Raw genomic sequence first — 19356 nt, 5'->3', positions numbered from 1 at the left:
CGGTGGCCTTTGGCATATGGGGTCCCACAGGGTTCCATCTTGTGTCCTATGCTCTTTAACATCTACATAAACCCACTGGGTGAGGTCATCCAGAGATCTGGGCTGGGCTGTGACCAATATGTGTATGACACTCAGCTGTGTCTCACATTTCCAGCGGATCCCAGGGAGGCTGTAGAAACCCTGAACCAGTGCCCGGAGGCAGCTTTGGAGTGGATGTGGGCTAAGAAACTGAAGCTTAATCTCGTCAAGGTGGAAGTGCTACTGCTGGGCAGATCTGCCCCAGAATTTATGGTGTCACCCATTCTGGATGGGGTTGCACTCCCCTTGAAGGAACAGATCTGTAGTCTGGGGGTGCTCTTGGATCCAGGCCTCCTGCTGCACAAGCAGGTGGCAGCTGTGGCCAGGAGTGCCTTTTACCAGCTTCTACTGGAAAAGATCTGGCCACTGTGGTGTATGCCCTGGTTACACCCAGATTAGATTCCCGTAATACTCTCTTCATGGAGCTGCCCTTGAGAAGTGTCTTCAGTCGGTACAGAATACTGCCGTCAGGATGTTGACTGGAGTGGGTCATATATGTTTCTGGGCACAATTCAATGTGCTGGTCTTGATCTTCAAAGCCCTATATGGTTTGGGGCCAGAATACCTGAAGGGCCGCCTACTCCCTTATGAGCCCGACCACTACAATAATCTTCAGAGGCCTTGTTTCGGGTACCCCCACCTTCTGAGATTACGTGGGTGGCAACTGGGGAAGGAGCCTTCTCGGTTATGGCACTGAAGCTCTGGAACTCTCTCCCAAAGGAGAGTTGTCTGTCCCCTCTGTTGCCGTCTTCTGCCAGCAGATGAAGACTTTTTTGTTTCGTTTGGCATTCCTTCAGTAATCCCTCGTTCCTTACCAATGTTTTAATTGCTGTTTTATGTTGTATATGTATTTTAACTCTTTTTTCATTGTTTTAATGATGTGTGTTGGAGGGGTTGAATTTAATGGTTTTAAAATGTGGCTTTATTATGTTTCCCCACATTTTTCTGTTATTCTTCCCCATCTTCAGCTTTCCCTTTCCCCCTTTGTTGCTCTTCTTCCTCCAGCTTTATATGTTAGGTGGCAGCATATTAACATATAAAGCTTCCTCTCTTTTATCTTTCTTAAGTAGTATGTGGGTCTCCACCCCACCACTGCACTGACTCTAACAAAGACTTCTAAGCCTTGGCAATATTGCTAGGCAACCCCCCAAAATGGCTACTGAGATCTCACAGTGTGGCCTCATGAGATCTCAGCAGCATACATTTCTTAAAGAAGCAGATTTGCTTTTAAAATTTGGGGGATTTTAAAACTCCAATTTTTTTAAACATTTCATATTTTTTCTGAAAACCTGAGGCTCCCTGCCCCCCAGCCTGCAGAAAAATCTTCTTGCAGAAAAATGATTTTTTTAACAATCATCTAGGACCTGGTTTAGAATCTGATGATGCTGAAAGATCACAGCTGTCATTGAAATAGTACTGAAATAATCTGCTCTAGACATGACACAAAGGCTCCATTGAGGATAAAAACTTAGCTATCCATAACAGGGGAGCATAAGATAATCTGCTTTGGAGTCCTCTCTTCCCCAAATACTCTAATAATTGTTTCAAAACTCTTCTCTATTCCCCAGAGGTCAATGATTCCTTACCCTAACTGTGATATATATTTATATGTATAGACTGTCTTCTTCAAGTAACAAAAACTTCCAATGATGCAAAAAAACCCAAAAAAACTATGGTCTGACATAACCATAAATTGTTCGTAACACAGTTCAATAATTCTGGAAGGAATTAACCAAAAAGCCACTCTTCAGATAGATAGATGATCTCCTAATTTGAAGCAGACACACATTATTTCTGCAGGATGTTTCCATTATTTGCATTTTGGCTATGAAATATAAAGCACTGCTAATTATAGAACAGTCTGCCATCTCAGACAAATGGAAGATAACATTTAGAATTGGCGTTTAAATCAGTTATTCAAAACCATTATTAGATGTATGAGACTTACTGAAGGGTTTTTGCTGAGGCCAACCTCTTGACCACAAAGAGTGAGGACATGGACCAACTTTTCTTTTGTTCTTTTCTTTAAAAAAAAGAAAGAAATTAAAAAAAATAATGTCTCATATGTAACAAAAAAGCAAGGCACGATTCCAGCAACTAGGAAGGAATTTTACCTGAGAATACTGAGGTCTCTTCCAGCTAACAGGAACAAGGACATTAGAGTTAGACCCAGAAGAGGTTGAAGAGGTACTACGTGTGACAGGCATTATTCTAGATTTTCCATCCCGACCCGAAGATCCCTGCAGCTCATCATATCGTCGCCCTATAATTGGAGTCTTAAAAGAAAAACAACAACTGATATAGACTATTGAGCAATTCAAAGTGTTTCTCATAAATTATCTCAGTAATTCTTGCATCTAGGAGCCCTGTGGCGCAGAGTGGTAAGCTGCAGTACTGCAGTCCAAGCTCTGCTCACGACCTGAGTTCGATCCCGACGGAAGTTGGTTTCAGGTAGCCGGCTCAAGGTTGACTCAGCCTTCCATCCTTCCGAGATCGGTGAAATGAGTACCCAGCTTATTGGGGGTAAAGGGAAGACGACTGGGGAAGGCACTGGCAAACCATCCCCTAAACAAAGTCTGCCTAGAAAACGTCAGGATGTGACGTCACCCCATGGGTCAGGAATTGAACACATGAAGCTGCCTTATACTGAATCAGACCCTTGGTCCATCAAAGTCAGTATTGTCTACTCAGACCGGCAGCGGCTCTCCAGGGTCTCAGGCAGAGGTCTTTCATGTCATCTACCTGCCTAGTCCCTTTAACTGGAGATTGAACCTGGGACCTTCTGCATGCCAAGCAGAGGCTCTACCACTGAGCCACGGCCCCTCCCCATGACCCGGTGCTTGCACAGGGGACCTTTACCTTTTTTTAATTCTTGCAACAACATTTTAATTTCCCCCTTGGGTGAGGGAAGAAAGCCACCTAGAGCCGTGTTGGCGAACCTATGGCACGGGTGCCACTTCCGGCACGCGTAGCCCTTTCTGCCGGCACGCACTGTTCCTCCAAGCCGCTGGCCTTTCCGGCTCTGCCCCACCCCAGATGGGGGAGGCTGTAGCCCAGGGGTGGGGAACCTCCGACATCATTGGCTGTGGCCCCCGGACTCTCCCACAAAAGCTGCCGCCATTGCCGCCGCTGGAGCGTGCGCGGCCAGCCAGGCGGGTGGGAGAGCGGGGAACAGAAGCCGAGCGCTCACACTCGGCATGGCCGGCGGCTTCTCCGGCGCCCTCTGGGCCTGTGCGGGCGGAGGGGCATGGCTGGTCAGTGGGTGCGAAGGAGGCGCCCTCTGCCCCACCCTGCTCGCCTCTCACAAGCCTGCCGCCGAGCCCCACCGAGTGGCAAATCCAAGGCAAAACCTCCCATGCATAAATGGCCTCTTTCTTTTTCTGTCTCCCTCTGTCCTTTTCTTTCTCTCCCTTGCTCCATTTCTTTCTCCCTTTCTCTCTCTTTTTCTTTCTTTCTTTCTCTCCCTCCCTTCCTTCCCTTTCCCCCTCCCTTCCCTTCTTTCCTTCCTTCCTTCCTTCTTTCCCTCCAGCGGCTTCTCCGGCACCCTCTGGGTCTGTGCGGGCGGAGGGGCGTGTAGTCCTATTCCACCTTTGAAGTGCCCACAAGCTATCCTCCAAACACCTTTCCATTTGTCTTGATATGTAGAGAGAAAACACTAAGGAACTAGTTGCCAATCTCCAGGTACTAGCTGGAGATCTGCTATTACAGGTGATCTCCAACCAATAGAGATCAGTTCCCCTGGAAAAAATTGCCACTTTGGCAATTGGACTCTATGGCACTGAAGTCCTTCCCCAAACCCCGCCCTCCTCAGGCGCCACCCCAAAAACCTCCCACTCATGGCGAAGAGGAACTTGGCAACCCTAGCCTCTCCCTCTCGGCCCCCTCTGGGGGTGCTATTCAGGTTAAATTGCCGCATTGGCACTCGGCGATAAATAAGTGGGTTTTTGGTTGCAGTTTGGGCACTCGGTCTCTAAAAGGTTCGCCATCACTGACCTAGAGAGTCTGTGGTTGAGTTGAGATTTGGCAGCCTATGAGAGCAATTCTAAGCAGGTCCACCCAGAAACCCACTCAAGTCTATGCAATGGGGCTTACTCCTAGGAAAGCATTCTTAGAATTGCACTGTTATGTTCTCATCACTACCACCTATATCAGAGATAGAATTCAACATTGTTCTTTTATGAATAAGTCATATTATATTGACGAGTATGGCTAATATTTCAGGTTTTGGTAAAGTTTTAAAAATATAACTATTTCATTTTTATTTTCCAAAACACATCATTTATTGCTTCCCTTCTATCAAAGAAGCAACATCTTTGTTATCCAGGACATTTCACAATACTAGGACTGAGAAAGGAAACACTAAAATTGATACAGCTGAACTTACTGATATATGGCAGGCTGTTATTTTAGGAAAGGCTACCGAAGGGAGAAACAGCACTTAGGGGACAATATTCTGTGGGTCCCTGGTCACCCTGTGGGCCCATGGAGTTGAGTAAGTGATGCAATTTCCTTTCATATGATGTTTGAGTTGGGTCTGAGTGGTATGAGGAGGACCCAGAGGGCATCTTTGTCTGAGGCCTCGTTGTGGGGGTGTTCTCAGTAGCCCTGATCAGTAGCACTGTGGTCTTTGCTTGCTGGTTTGTAGACATCTTATATGTACTGTAACCGCAACAAGGGGAGCTAGAAAATATGTGGGATTATGTGAAATATTTATTTTTGAGGTGATCCTTTATTTCTACTTATCTTTCAGAGTCATCTACCTTGACTAATAGGCTCTGCCTGTAACTGGAATCTATAAAGTGCACCCTAAACAAGGGAATCACAATTCATTTCCAAATCAGGACAGCTCTGTTAATGTACTTCACAATGAGTCACCTGAAGCTGAAGAGAATAGCAAAGCTCTTGCTTAGTGGAAACTATGTGCACTGGAACACTTATGGTGCTTTGGGATACGCTAACGGCTACTCATGTGCAAGGAGATCAGACCTGTTAAATGCAAGAGGGCTAACTTCTTCTTGCTTATGGAAAGGCAAAGAGCCCTGTGCTCCCTCGCAAAGCAGACTTTGGAAAGCCTGTGAACGTTTGGTCAGTTGGTGTCATGTTAGCAACTGAAAATTTATTAGTAAATATGAAGTTATTCTTCAGGAATTAGATAGGCAAAATCAGTTGCTAGCCATAGATGGCATTAGCAAAGGGCATATCAGACGTCTGTGCTATAAACTGAAGCAAAGTGAATTTTAGTTATCCTATGGGTGGGGGTGGGGTGGGAGGAAACCCTCAAACTTCAATTAGTTGTATAATTGTTAAGTTTGTGGTGTAAATGAGCATGTAAGGGATTGGATCCAGACTAAATCTTCCATCAGTAGAATGGAATTTCCTTGCCTTCCCCCTCACAGTGCAGCCCACTGATCTGTAGGAAATGATACTCCTGGAGATTAGTGAATCTTAAGGAATGACATAACATAAGAAGAGCCTGCTGGATCATTCCAGTGGTCCATCTAGTCCAGCATCCTGTTTCACACAGCAGCCAACCAATTGTCCTACATGGCCAACAAACAGGGCATAGAAGCCAAGGCCTCCTAACACAGGTATTCAGAGGTTTACTGCCTCTGAATATGGAGGTTCCCTCTAGCTACTAATGACATGAAGGGGGGGTGTAGAAATTTTCGGACATTAAATCATTACATAAAATCAGGTAAAAAGAGTCTTCTAACAGTCAACTTCTGTCCTGGCTTGACTCCTGGCATACAAGTTAAAAGAGATAATTCAAGCTTGGGATGGAGTAACTGCACATCAAGTAGAGTTGGCAAGTTACAATGGACATGTGCTGCTGCCCTGTATGGAAGCAGACTCTCAGCCAATTTCCCAGTATTGTTTACTCTTGTCAGGCAGCAGCTGTCCAAACTCAAGCTGAGATCTTTCCTGACTACCTGGAATCCTTTCTAATTAGAGATCAGAAAACCTGGGACCTTCTGCTTGCAGAGCATGGGGACCAACCCCTGAGCTGTGATGCAATTTTATCCACCACGCTTGGTACAAAGGAAGCAACACCTTTTCTGTCCCGCTTATGTCTATGTTGCTGCAATATCTTCTAGCTGTTTTATGGGAGACAGTGCATCAAGTTCTACTGATATAAAATCTTGTGGAATCTTTCACAGAAACATATATATTCGTTGTGTAAAAATGTCGTACCTCAGAAATATCGAAATGGAATTCTAAAGTTTTCCCAGGCAATTCCTTGGATGCATTGTTCCACACACGATGTATTTCCATCTTTGAAAGCTCATTGTGCTGGCAGGAGGGTAAAACCAGGCTGGCAGAGCGGGAGACCACCAGCTTTAGTATATTTAGGGCTTCTCGCCAATGAACACTCTGGAAACAAAAGTTCAGAAAAAATGCACCAAATTATACATAAGTGGAAATAAATTCTGTAATATGATTAAAAACACTACCTACAAATAAAATGACACACTAATACATATAATTATTATATGTTTGGGGGCCTATAATAGTACTTGTTTGAAGTATAATATGTGTTTGACAAAACAGATATGCACACACACATATATATGAATGCATAGAGATCACACTGAGAATTAAATTGGAACAGTATTGCAGTACATTATTAACCATCTGGAGACTGCATTGTTCTCCAGCTGAGTAAAGAGAAGTGAAACTACATTGTATTTTCTTTCTCTAATACTGCTATTTGACACAGAATTTGGCATCTTGACACACACCATAACTTTCATGGTACCAGAGAAAAGCAAGGAAAATATGGGCAATATTTGGAGAAGAGGCTGAGGTTTTTTTGTTTTTGTTTTTGAGTAAAATATTATTGCTCACATCATGAACAGCCAATATACTTCAAATGAACTTGGATTGATTCTATACTACCAGTTCTCCTCTGCATCCTACTATGTGTCATTCTAGTGGCACAGTGGTTGAATAAGGCTCAGAAAACAGCAGGGTTCGGAACTCGGTGCTCAAGGGATGGCTTCAGAATCTACCATTCTTTGGTCTTCTTTCCCTTAGTGCCACTCACCTCTGCTAACTCTTCTTTGCAGAAAAATTCTTCGGGTATTTGAAAACTTGCATCTTGGAAGTAGCATAATTCATGAAAACTAAGTAAATGTATGAACATATGCTGTAATGCTACATCGATCCTAACTGTAGAATTTGGAATTAATAAGACTTAATAAGATAAGAAGAACGCTGCTGGATCAGACCACTGGTCTATCCAGTCCAGTGACCCACTTCAGAGCAGAGCTGGAAGGTCAACACATGACACAGATACCAAAGCTTTCCACTAATGTTACATCCTAGCTCTGGTATTCAGATGAATTTGGACTTCATTGCTGTAGTCGATATGCATCCCTGATTATATAGTGATCACCTGCACATATTCAGTATAAGCCAAACAGTATTACTAAGACATTAGGCATGAAAATGGCTATTCGAAGAAGAAGAAGGAGGAAGAGGAGGAGTGTGTTTTTATATGCTGACTTTCTCTACCACTTAAAGAAGAATCAAACTAGCTTACATATCTTCCCTTCCCCTCCCCACAACAGACACCTTGTGAGGTAGGTGGAGCTAAGAGAGCTATTACTAGCCCAAGGTCACCCAGCTGGCTTCATGTGTAGGAGTGGGAAAACAAATCCAGTTCACCAGATTAGCATCCGCCGCTCATGTGGAGGAGTGGGGACTCAAACCCAGTTCTCCAGATCAGAGTCCACCACTCCAAACCACCGCTCTTAACTACTACACCATGCTGGCTCTTTAACATTTCTGAGTAGCCACATCTTTGTTTACAAAATTTACCTGCACATATTTTTCAATAGTCTTTAGCACTTCCATATTAAACTGTTTAACTGGAATGTTTGACAGGTCCATATAACTAAGAAGACTGTAGATTATCTGCAGAAGTGACTGCTGCATACTGGGAAGCCCCTTTTCCAGTAGCTGTAAGGAAAAAGAAAAAGAACACAAGTGAATACACAATCCTTTTCAAATAAAAAGGCACCACAACTATGAATACTCTGACCTGGATGGCCCAGGCTAGCCTGATCTCATCAGATCTTGGAAACTAACAGCCAATTCCTGAAAAATGGGCCCAAAGCCCTTACGAGGCCAACTACGGCCTCCGCCGGTGCAGGGGCCCGCACCACCGGCGCCCGGAAGGCGCATGCCAGTGTGAGTGGCCCCAGCGCTGGCGTGCAGGGCTGGGCACTGCTCCCCAACTGCCGGCGGCGGCAAAGGCTGCAGAGGCGAGCCGTGAGGTGTTCCGGTGTCATGGGAGGCATTCCCGGGGCATTCTGGTGCCCAGGGAGGCGTTCCTGGGGCATAATGGCACCGGCCGCGGGGCTGGGCCAACATTAGTCGGCCTCACAAGCACTTTCGACTTGGGAATGCCCCTTTTTATTTTTGTTAAGATACGCCAGCTTATAGCAGGAGTAATTGCACGGGTTTTTGGCGCCGGGCAGAGGTTTCGGCACTGCCGAAACCTCTTTAGGAGGCAACGCCACTAGTTTGCCTCCTAAGACCAGCGCAGGCATTCCTTTCAGGAATGCGCTATAAGCAGAATTGGCTCTGGTTAATACTTGGAAGGGAGACCACCAAGGAAGTCCAGGGTCACTATGCAGAGGTAGGCAATGGCTAAGCACCTCTGAACATTTCTTGCCTAGACAACCTACAGGGTCACCATTAGTTGGCTGCAATCTGACATCACCTCATAACTGTGAATACTTTACATTTGAATCCTTCACTACATTATTGTACACAGTTAAATATGTATGCCTGATAGGGTTGCCAGGTCCCTCTTTGCCACCGGTGGGAGGTTTTTGGGGCGGAGCCTGAGGAGGGCGGGGTTTGGGGAGGGGAGGGACTTCAATGCCATAGAATCAAATTGCCAAAGCAGCCATTTTCTCCAGGGGAACTGATCTCTGTCAGCTGGAGATCAGTTGTAATAGCAGGAGATCTCTGGCTAGCACCTGGAGGTTGGCAACCCTAATGCCTGACTTATGAGGCAGTCAAATATACTCTCTATTCAGAAGTCACAACAAACAGAAGTTTTATCTATGATGGTCATAAACACAGCTTGTTATGCTCATACGCACCTCTTGCTCCTTCCCCCTCACCTAGCAAGGCTTTCCTGATTGGGAAATTTGAATCAAGCTCCAGTTGACCATGATGTCCAAGTGCAGGCACCTGGGCAAACTGGAGTTTGTGTCTTACTCACAAACCAGAATTCTAAATCTCGATTTAATCCAGGTTTAAAAGCCCAGGTTGTGAGGAGGAAACAAATTCCAATTCGCTGAGGTACCTGCATTTGGACATCACAGCAAATCGGAGTTGATTCAAGGATTCCCAAACCAAGCAGTATTCCTGTTGACCTTCCTTCAATTGCGACTTTGTTTGAGGAAAAAAGGGAATAGAGCATGAAACCCTGACAACAAGCTGTGTTTCAGCCTGTCACAAAGAAATCTGGTTTTTTTTTATGATGTCTGAAGGTACCCATTGTGTATTTGAGTCACAAACCAATTGACTCTTCAAATAAGATATCCAAAACATAGCCATAGAAAACTAGCCTATGAATTTTGCAGATACTACTTATATCTGTCTACTAAATCAGAAGATTTGTGCCTTCATAATCATTGATCAAGACAATCAATTAAAACTAAACAGTGAACTGTAAAATGAAAAGTATGGATTTATACAGAAAAATGGTCAATTAAAATAGAGTAACTTTCACTGATGGAAATGTGAGAATGAGAAAAGGCAAACAGGAAAATCCTGCATCATAAATTTTCAGGAAAAGAGATTATATTTGCCTAATATTTTTCATTAACAAATACTCTTTTCCTCTGAAAATGTCAAGTTATGAAAGGTTTCCTATGAGAAAAGATTAAATAAATTCTCTCTTATTACAGACAGATTAAAACGATTAGAATATGTCTGAAATAAAATAAATTTAAAACTCTTCAGGAGTATTTAAACATGGATTCAGAACCAAACATATCTGCTGTTACAAATGGAAATGTGCTTAAGTCTGGCATTGTGTGTGTAAAGTGCCTTCAAGTTGCAGCCGACTTATGGCGACCCCTTTTTGGGGTTTTCATGGCAAGAGACTAACAGAGGTGGTTTGCCAGTGCCTTCCTCTGCACAGCAACCATGGTATTCCTTGGTGGTCTCCCATCCAAATACTAACCAGGGCTGACCCTGCTTAGCTTCTGAGATCTGACGAGATCAGGCTAGCCTGGGCCATCCAGGTCAGGGCAAGTCTGGCATTACAGCTTATTAAAAACTCCAAGGAGATTTTCAGGAGTTTTGCTGGATCTCTTTTTTTCTATTTTGAAGTGAAAATGAAAACATTTGCATGGATTTGAAAGAATTAAATGTTTTTATAAAAGTAATATAGTGTGAGCACTTGTCCCCATGGTAATCCCACAAACAGCATCCACAGACAAGGAATCCAAAAGAGAGCTGATTTATTGGAAAACATACAGGTATGCAGAGCTTATAGGTACATTGGCACGAATGGCAATTGGGAGCACACTGCAGGCCTATAAAGGAAAGTATTAGTCACAACGGGTCAAGGTGGCCCCCCCCTCTACCGAGGAGCCGTTCCCACGGGAGATAGCGCTGGAACAGGAATTCAGCAATACTTTTAGTATTGTAACAGTGTAGTCCTGGGCAGAGTTACCCCCTTTTGTACATTAAACTCAACAGATTTCGAAGAGGGTAACTGCCTAGGATAGCACTAACCATGCAAACCTGAACTGGGGGGGCGGGGTGGTGGTGGAGCCACATAGGAGCCAGTGTGACCCCGTGCTGGTGTCCGTGCCACTTCCTGATCCTGTACTGACACGAATATTTTCACCAATATTTATTTTAATTTCCCTAAACAAAGTCACTGCTAATTTCCAGTTTGAGACTGGGAAAGTGAGAGAGGATATTTATTTAATGCCTACCTGAGACTATAATGTTGAACTTAGTACTTCAGAAAACCAATTCAAAGAAGATAAAAAAAGAGTTGACTAGTAAAAACATACCTCAGCCAAATAGGTAACCATATTCAGGGTAATGTCAGCAAATGCTTCATGAAGGTAACGGCAAACAACGTTGACCCACGTTGCACAATCTCTTGTGTAGCTATGTGTTTTATAAAGGGTCATGACATGAGCAAGGTTTGACAGCTTTGGGTTCTTTTCTTCTAGACAAACCTAATAATATATGAACATCAAACCATATTAAGAGCAAACCAAAAGTAAATTTGAGACTTAATAATTATTTTCTACTAAAGACAAATGATACCTGAGCAATCCTCTCTGCTATATCCTTGCAGAATGGATTAGGACTGTCAAAGTGCTGAATTAAATGAGGCAGGAGACATAAGACATTCAATGGAAATCCTGTTGTTTTTTTAAAAAAGTAAAAATTTGAGAAAATATTACAGATTTTATCTTATATGCTGTTAAAGGCATATCAAAATTAACACAACACACATGACCCACAAGCTAATGACATACTAGTATAACATATCATCCTCTTTACATAAGAACATAAGAAAACCTATGCTGGATCAGACCAAGGCCCATCAAGTCCAGCAGTCCATTCATACAGTGGTCAACCAGGTACCTCTAGGAAGCCCCCAAACAAGACTGCAGCAGCATCCTGCCTGTGTTTCACAGCACCTAATATAGTAGGAATACTGTAGAGAATAGGTATGCATCATGACTAGGACAGTAAGGAAATGCTGCCTATCATATTAGTAGTGCCAACGTTGAAAACCAGTTATTAGTCTATTATATGGACAAAATTAACTAAATAACGTAGTTTAATAGAGGCTTGAACACTGAATGCAGACAAATGAACGGATTTAAAATAAAAGCATTGTTATTTATCTGGCACTCATGGGGAATGGGGATTGCTGGTTAATCAAATGTTCTATATATTCAAGCTTATTGCTCTGCTCTGTCCCAAACCCAGAGGAAACCGCAGCAACCCAACCCTGTCTCGCTGGGAACACCATGCCAAAAGCCCCCATGCCTGGTGGAACCCTACCCTTTCCTCTGAAGAGAGGGAGAAGCTTTTCTCCCTCTCTCATAACACTAGAATGCGGGGTCATCTGCTGAAGCTGGAGGGTGATTCAAAAGAGATAAAAGGAAATATTTCTTCACACAATGCATAATTAAATTGTGGAACTTGCTGCCCCAGGTTGTGGTGATGGCTGCCAACTTGGAAGGCTTTAAATGGGGAGTGGACATGTTCATGGAGGAAAGGGGTATTCGTGGCTACTAGTAAAAATGGATACTAGTCATGATGCATACCTATTTTCTCCAGGATCAGAGGAGCAGGCCTATTCTATTAGGTGCTGTGGAACACAGGCAGGACAATGCTGCTGCAGTTGTCTTGTTTGTGGGCTTCCTAGAAGCATCTGGTTGGCCACTGTGTGAACAGACTGCAGGACTTGATGGGCCTTGGTCTGATCCAGCATGGTCTTTCTTAGTGCCATCCTGCCAGGAGGCCAGGCAGACAACAGGGCCAGCTGCCCAGGAGCCCTCCAGAACAGCTGGATCCCAACCAGCTTCAGGTAGGCTGAAGGGGAAGGAGTCACCTGACAATGACATCAGCTGACAGCATAAGCTGTCAGAAGCCCATCAGTGGCCAGAGGCATCAACTGGCCAGCTGGAGAAGTGGGAATGGGGCATGTGTGCCTGCCTGAAGACATAAGGATATGGCAACCGAGAAGGAGGGGACCTTGCCTTCTGTGTGATGCCTGTCAGCTGAGCATTCTGAACAATCAAGTGCTAATAACAAAGCTTTTATTGCATTGTACTTTTAGTTAAAGGGAAGAGATGAAATATATATACATCACATACAAAATTACCTATTGCGGAGGTAACAACTGCATTGAATCAATTGCACATGTCTTATTCCACTATAGATTTTATGCAGAAAATCGCAGCAAATTTTTAGGCCCTATTTTGACAAAGAAGTCAAATTCTCCTGATTTTCTTAATGCTCTTTTTTTTACTGAATAATCACTCTCCTGTTACATTGGATAAAGTGGCACAATTTCTGAGATTTGCTGTAAACGTTCGCCAGCAAGTTAATTAGAGGGCTTTTACTAATTTTAGCATCCTTTTATCTATCTATGTTCTAACCTTGTCAGAAATGCTCAACTGCAACAATTCTATGTTACTATGTAGACACCCCATGTTTCGATTTTATGCCAATAAAGGAGATTGTATTGTATTGTACCTATTGCTTGGGAAGAATCAACCATGGAGACTCGAGAGACCCGGGTCAACAAGCTGAAGAGCTGTAGTGTGAGGTCAGTGGTGGTCAGGGAAGTGAAGCCTTTAAGCAGCAGCTGCTGGAGGCCTGAGAAGTCTGTCCATTTCAGCTGGCCTTGTAGCTTTTCTAATTTGTCTCTGTTTTCCACTTTATCCAGCGGTAAATGAACAAGCAGCTTATTCAGCAACCTCAGGGCCATTAGATACTCAAACTCAAAATCAGATTCCATTAAAGCCACAGCGACCCAAAAGATGGTGGCCAACAGGTTGGTTGGGTTATTAATATTGTTGGGATCCGTCAGGCTGTCTTTTAAAGAGGAGGAGCTTCTAGTTTTGGAAGAGAGACCCTGCTGCGTACAGGCCTGTATCCTATCCAAAGTTGCACTGCGAGGGGGATCAGAAGATCGGTCCACATCACCAAATTTTTTTGGCACCGAGAAGCTCCTTTGGTGCCTACTACGCTCTGTAGTGTTGCCATTTGCAGCCCCAGGATTGACATTAAGCTGTCCTGTACTCTTCCGATTGGCGGTCAGTTTTGAGCTTGATGTTAAATCCGGAGAAGATGAACTGAGGAAAATAAATAAATAAATAAATAAATAAATAACGAAGAAAGAAGATTTAGTTGAATCTGTAGTAGCAAGGAAAAGTTCCAGTGAGTAGGCTAAGAAGCAGTCACAGAAAACCAAGCTTTACGCTTCCACAAATTGGAAGTGTAGGTCATGTGACTCATGACCCTGGACTTCTTTGGCGGTCTCCCATCCAAGTACTGACCAGAGCTGACCCTACTTAGCTTCCAATATCTGATGAGATAGGGCTAGGCTGGGCTATCCAGGACAGGGCTGCAGCCTGTAGTAGTCACTGAGAACTATCTGGATTCATACATTTCTCATGGAGAAATCTTCCCTCACAAAAGGACTTCTTCTGAGAGAGCTCAAGTTCTTTGTAAGTGAAAGGACATCTATGGAGGTTTCTTGTGCTGATTTCAGTTCAACTGGGATAATACGCAAAAGCAGTGAACTTTGTGCATCCTTGGAGGTTTGCCTTTGAGCTATGTAGGACAATCTATAAAAGCATGCCAGCAGCTTTTCAGCAATCTGTATCCTTAAAATTTATACTTTCCCATTTCAGCAAATTCCTCTACCCTATAGATTTGATCCTACAGATGACTTCTGATGACAGAATAGATTTCCATCTGCTGAGTATGACTTTCTTGCCTTCCACTCCCTCTGCAGTCCAAAATGCCCCCAAACGCTGCTCACGGGAGAAAGAGGACCCCCCAAGAACAGCATGAGGTGGCAGAGGTTTGCCTTGTAAAGAAAGAAATGGCCTGTCCATGGAAATCTTCTGTGGGATCCAACCCTATGTTGCTTAGGTGATGTTGCTACTAACTTGGCCCCTTGCACTTATACTCCATACTATTCTGCACCAGTTCCTAACATTATTGCATATATACCGTATATACTCGCGTATAGGCCGAGTTTTTCAGCCCAAAAAAAGGGCTGAAAAAGCCGGCCTCGGCTTATACGCGGGTCAATACGGTAGAGGGGGGAGGGAGGAGGGAGGAGGGAGGGGGGAACTTACCGCCGCCATCTTTTCTCGGCCGGGAGAGGCCTCCAGAGCCCCCCTGCGGCCGCAGGGAGGGCGCTCAGCCACCCCTGCCGCCTTCTCCCAGCCGGGAGAGGCCTCCAGAGCCCCCCTGTGGCCGCTGGGAGGGCGCTCAGCCACCCCCGCCGCCTTCTCCCGGCCGGGAGAGGCCTCCAGAGCCCCCCTGCGGCCGCAGGGAGGGCGCTCCGCCGCCCCCGCCATCTTTTCTCGGCCGTGAGCAGCCTCCAGAGGCCCCCTGCAGCCGCAGGGAGGCTGCTCCGCCGCCCCCGCCGAGCCGCACCACTTCCCGCCGCCAGGAGCGGCCTGGGGGGGGCCTCCTGCAGCTGCAGGAAGGCCGCCCCCGCCGGATCCGCTGCTTCCCGCCGCTAGGAGCCCAGAAGGTAAGTCTGCGGGGGGGGAAGGGTTATAAGCCAACCCTCGGCTTATACGCGGGTGCCTAATTTTTCCCCATTTTTGGGGAGAAATTAGGCACCTCGGCTTATACGCGGGTCGGCTTATACACGGGTATATACGGTAACAAGAGCTAATTGTGCTTAGTTTACTTATGTACCCTTAAAGTCTCTTCTGTAAATGTGGGCGGAGTGAAATCTGTCTCAGCCTTTTTGTGCAGCTTAAAAGGAGGCAGAATTCTGGATTAATTTGCTGAGGAAAGTTTCCTGAAAGGAGTTTTAATATTAGGAAGGAAAAATCTTACCGAGATAAAACTGTCAAAAGATCACTGTTCTTCAGGCAATCATACAAATTATCTACAGTAGCCTCCAAGGTAAGAAGTGCCTCCATCACATAGCCCTGCAAGTATATATAAATTCAGGATAAATGTTCAGTCAGTCATAGGGAACCATCCTAAGGTCTACTCAGAGGCAAGTCTGACCTAATCCTGATGCATATGATAACATTGGGGTGGCTGGTTCATGACAGTTGTCCACTTCTAAATGGACAATAGCATCATGACTTTCTGGAAAAGGAGACATTTCAGGATGTTGTTTTGTTTTTGGAGTCTGACTTTGATTCAGTTTGTTATAATTAAAGGTAAAGGTCCCCTGTGCAAGCACCGGGTCATTCCTGACCCATGGGGTGACGTCACATCCCGACGTTTCCTAGGCAGACTTTGTTTATGGGGTGGTTTGCCAGTGACTTCCCCAGTCGTCTTCCCTTAACCCCAGCCAGCTGGGTACTCATTTTACCGACCTCGGAAGGATGGAAGGCTGAGTCAACCTTGAGCCAGCTACCTGAAACCGAGTTCCGTTGGGAACGAACTCAGGTCGTGAGCAGAGCTTTTGACTGCAGTACTGCAGCTTACCACTCTGCGCCACGGGGCTCTTTTGTTATAATTACTTTCTAAGTTTTTGTTATAATTACTTTCTAAGTTTTCAGAACATAAGGGCTGCCTTGCTAGATCAGGGCTACCTATTCTAGCTTTCTGGAGACTAACAGGGAGGCTAGTTAATGCCATCCCATGCCAGGCAAGTCAATGCCATCCCATGTAAACATATGGTCACGTACAAAGTTATATAATGGCATCACACTCAGTTTTATTTTCAAACTCTGTCCTAATAATGTGGAATTTAGCATTTCCACAGCCGGAGCACAGTGAGAGGCATCTTCAATGAGATTTCCAGCAGAAACCCAAGATCTATTTCCTGGGCCACTCTGAGCCCGACCTTCTGGTTGGGGAGAGTGGGGTAGAAATGTAATAAAATAAAATAAAATATTCAGGGTTTTGTTTCTGCCTCAATATGCACTCATTTTGCCTGAATCTCACCTGTCACTTTTGAATGTCATTTGATTTTTTTTTTTTTTTTTGGTTAAAGCAGATAGCACAGAACATCTTGGATCTGAGCAAGACTAGATAAATGTCATCACTCAAACAAGAAAGACACATGGTCATGACTGCTCTGCTCTTCTCAGCCAGAATTTCCCCCCATCCCCCTCTTATTTCTCCACCGGATTCCCCTCACATTAGAATGCTACCACTTCTAATTATTTGTTTGCTGCTTCCTAATGCTTAACTCTGTGTAAGTGAGCTGAACAGAGCAGATAAGGCAATGTTGCCTGGGAGATTTCAGCACTGTACATCTGTACTGCTCTCAGAGTCACAAGTACTAGTAGCTGTTGTCAGATCGTATGGGACAACCCATCACTTCACTCTTGTAGGACTACAGTCGTGCAGGGAGGGCAATCCAAGGTTATGTCTTCCTGACAGCTTCTGCACCATGAAAACCTTGTCTAGCATGGCCCTGAGACTGAGAATTGCTCTTCGTGCATTGTAAACAAAAGTGTCTGTTGCAGAGAAAATGTGAAAGCATGAATACCGAAATAAATATTATTTTATTTTTGTAAAGCTCTCAGTGCAATGCCATAATAAAAAAACAAATGAAAATTCAGTCTTTTTTTCTTCTTGCTCTTGTGATATTTATCAAGATTCTTACAGAATTTCTGCAATAAATAAATGTATACATAATACAGGGGTGTCTTTCACCAGCCGGGGTGCCTTTCATCACCTTTGGCTGATGAGCTAGCTGCGGCCCTTTCTGGGTGGGACCTTCCCACTGTGGTGCATGCTCTGGTAACAACTAGAGTAGATTACTGCAATGCACTCCATGTGGGGCTGCCTTTTAAGACTGTCTGGAAGCTACACTTGGTACAGAATGCTGTGGCCAGAATGTTGACTGGAGTGGGTAGTAGGGACCATATCATATCCATCTTGTTCCATCTAGGTTGACTCCCTATTTGCTTCTGGGCTCCATTCATAGTGCTGCTATTGACCTTTAAAGCCTGAATATGGCTTGAGGCCTTCCATACGTACCTTCCCATCCACTCCAGCCATCTTCAGAGGCCCTGCCTCTGCTGTCCCCAGCAACCCAGGAAAGGACCTTCTCAATCATGGCACAAAATGGACCTCTCTCCCTAGGGAGGTCCATGTGTCTCCCTCTGTTTCTGTCTGCTTGTGCATATGGGGCATCATGGGGAACCTGCCATTGGCACAACCGGCCTGAACACGAGCCATTTTATTACCCTTTCTAGGCATTCAAAAATTTTGGATTTTGGATCGTTTGGGATATTAGATTTTCAGATAAGGGATAATGAACCTGTAACACCATAACTGCCTTTGTATCACAGGGACCCAGTAAATAGCAGTCAAAGTAAATGACAGAGGATTACAAATCATTGTGAGCTACACAGGACAGTCACCTCTGCATACCTGAATCTCCTCTCCATGCTCTCCTATAACTTCCACTAATCTTGAAAGGAGATCTGACAACGCATGTGCAGAAAGAGGCTGCTTTAGAGCCCGGAATATCTGGAAAGAACGGCCAGCGTAATGCCTTGAGGAACTGGAAAGAGCTGTTTGCAAAGCAATTTCACTAAGATGCTGCTCCAAATGGAAACCTAATCAGAGGGGGGGGGGGAAACTCCATTAGTGCTTTAATATATTCATAGTGAGATATTAATGTGGGATTTGGTAGAAATCAATTTGCAAATGAAATTAGAAAGACTAGGCTGCCACAGATGGTCATGAGCCTGGATGAAGAGCTAAGTGGTGACATCTATGAGAGAGGAGCTCCACGTCATCACTATGGACAGTCGGAAACAAAAAGCTAAGCGAAGGCCTAGAGTTATTTCTCCATCCCTACTAAGGATTTAACTGGATGAGATAAGGAAAATCTTCATTTTTCTCAAAAAGCTTTCAGGGTGGGCCTGTTTTAGATTAAAGCTACAACATTGTGATGGGTATGGGGTGTTAACACTCCCCCCCCTTGCCATTTCCCTAGGACAGTGGTCGGCAAACTCATTAGTCAACAGAGCCAAATATCATCAGTACAATGATTGAGATTTCTTTTGAGAGCCAAATTTCTTAAACTTAAACTATATAGGTAGGTACACTGTTTATTAACTTAATAAACTTTAATTAAACTTTTAAGTCTTGATTAAACTATAGGTACACTGAATAAAACTTGATACCATACTTAATAATTATCTTATTTATTGATAAAAATTAAATTGTAAGTAAGGTATCCATAAAATTAAATCATGACAATCAGTCCTCTCAGCCAACAGCCTCCCAACTCTCCCTCCCAGTCCTCCCGGAAACCCCTCCAGTCAAACCAAGGTATTTATGACAGTCCGCGACCAGGAAATACAGTAAAAAAAACACACACACACACAAATGGGAACCCCTCAAGTCCTGTCACGTTGCACGGAAGTTGGGAGGAAGAGGGAAGGAAGGGCCCGAAGGGCTGCCTGGCCCCTGCCCTTGACTAGACCCGGTAGAGAGCCCAGGAGGCAGCCCTATTCCCTTATGCATGGGAGGTTTTGCCACTCTCTAGATGCACGTTGCCCACATCTGAAGGTTCAAAACTCTGCACGGGGGGCT

At 44.5% G+C, this 19356-nt stretch overlaps 1 protein-coding gene across 2 annotated transcripts in view; it reads right to left on the bottom strand.

Moving 5' to 3' along the window:
• Window positions 1-19356, bottom strand: part of FRY (FRY microtubule binding protein) — a 205419-nt gene that overhangs the window by 36028 nt on the left and 150035 nt on the right. For both annotated transcript variants that reach the window (XM_056858510.1, XM_056858511.1), the window contains exons 42-50: window positions 18184-18371; window positions 15676-15770; window positions 13342-13943; window positions 11392-11489; window positions 11130-11300; window positions 7900-8040; window positions 6271-6450; window positions 2193-2354; window positions 2027-2101 (exon numbers count right to left, since the gene is read on the bottom strand). In XM_056858510.1, coding sequence (XP_056714488.1) covers window positions 2027-2101; window positions 2193-2354; window positions 6271-6450; window positions 7900-8040; window positions 11130-11300; window positions 11392-11489; window positions 13342-13943; window positions 15676-15770; window positions 18184-18371 — 1712 coding nt within the window. The remainder of the gene's footprint in view (window positions 1-2026; window positions 2102-2192; window positions 2355-6270; window positions 6451-7899; window positions 8041-11129; window positions 11301-11391; window positions 11490-13341; window positions 13944-15675; window positions 15771-18183; window positions 18372-19356) is intronic.

The sequence above is a fragment of the Euleptes europaea genome, chromosome 12, assembly GCF_029931775.1.
Source record: "Euleptes europaea isolate rEulEur1 chromosome 12, rEulEur1.hap1, whole genome shotgun sequence".
NCBI classification, from domain to species: Eukaryota; Metazoa; Chordata; class Lepidosauria; order Squamata; family Sphaerodactylidae; genus Euleptes; species Euleptes europaea.
Note: the sequence above shows the minus strand (reverse complement) of the source record. Positions and strands in the feature narration are given on the sequence as shown.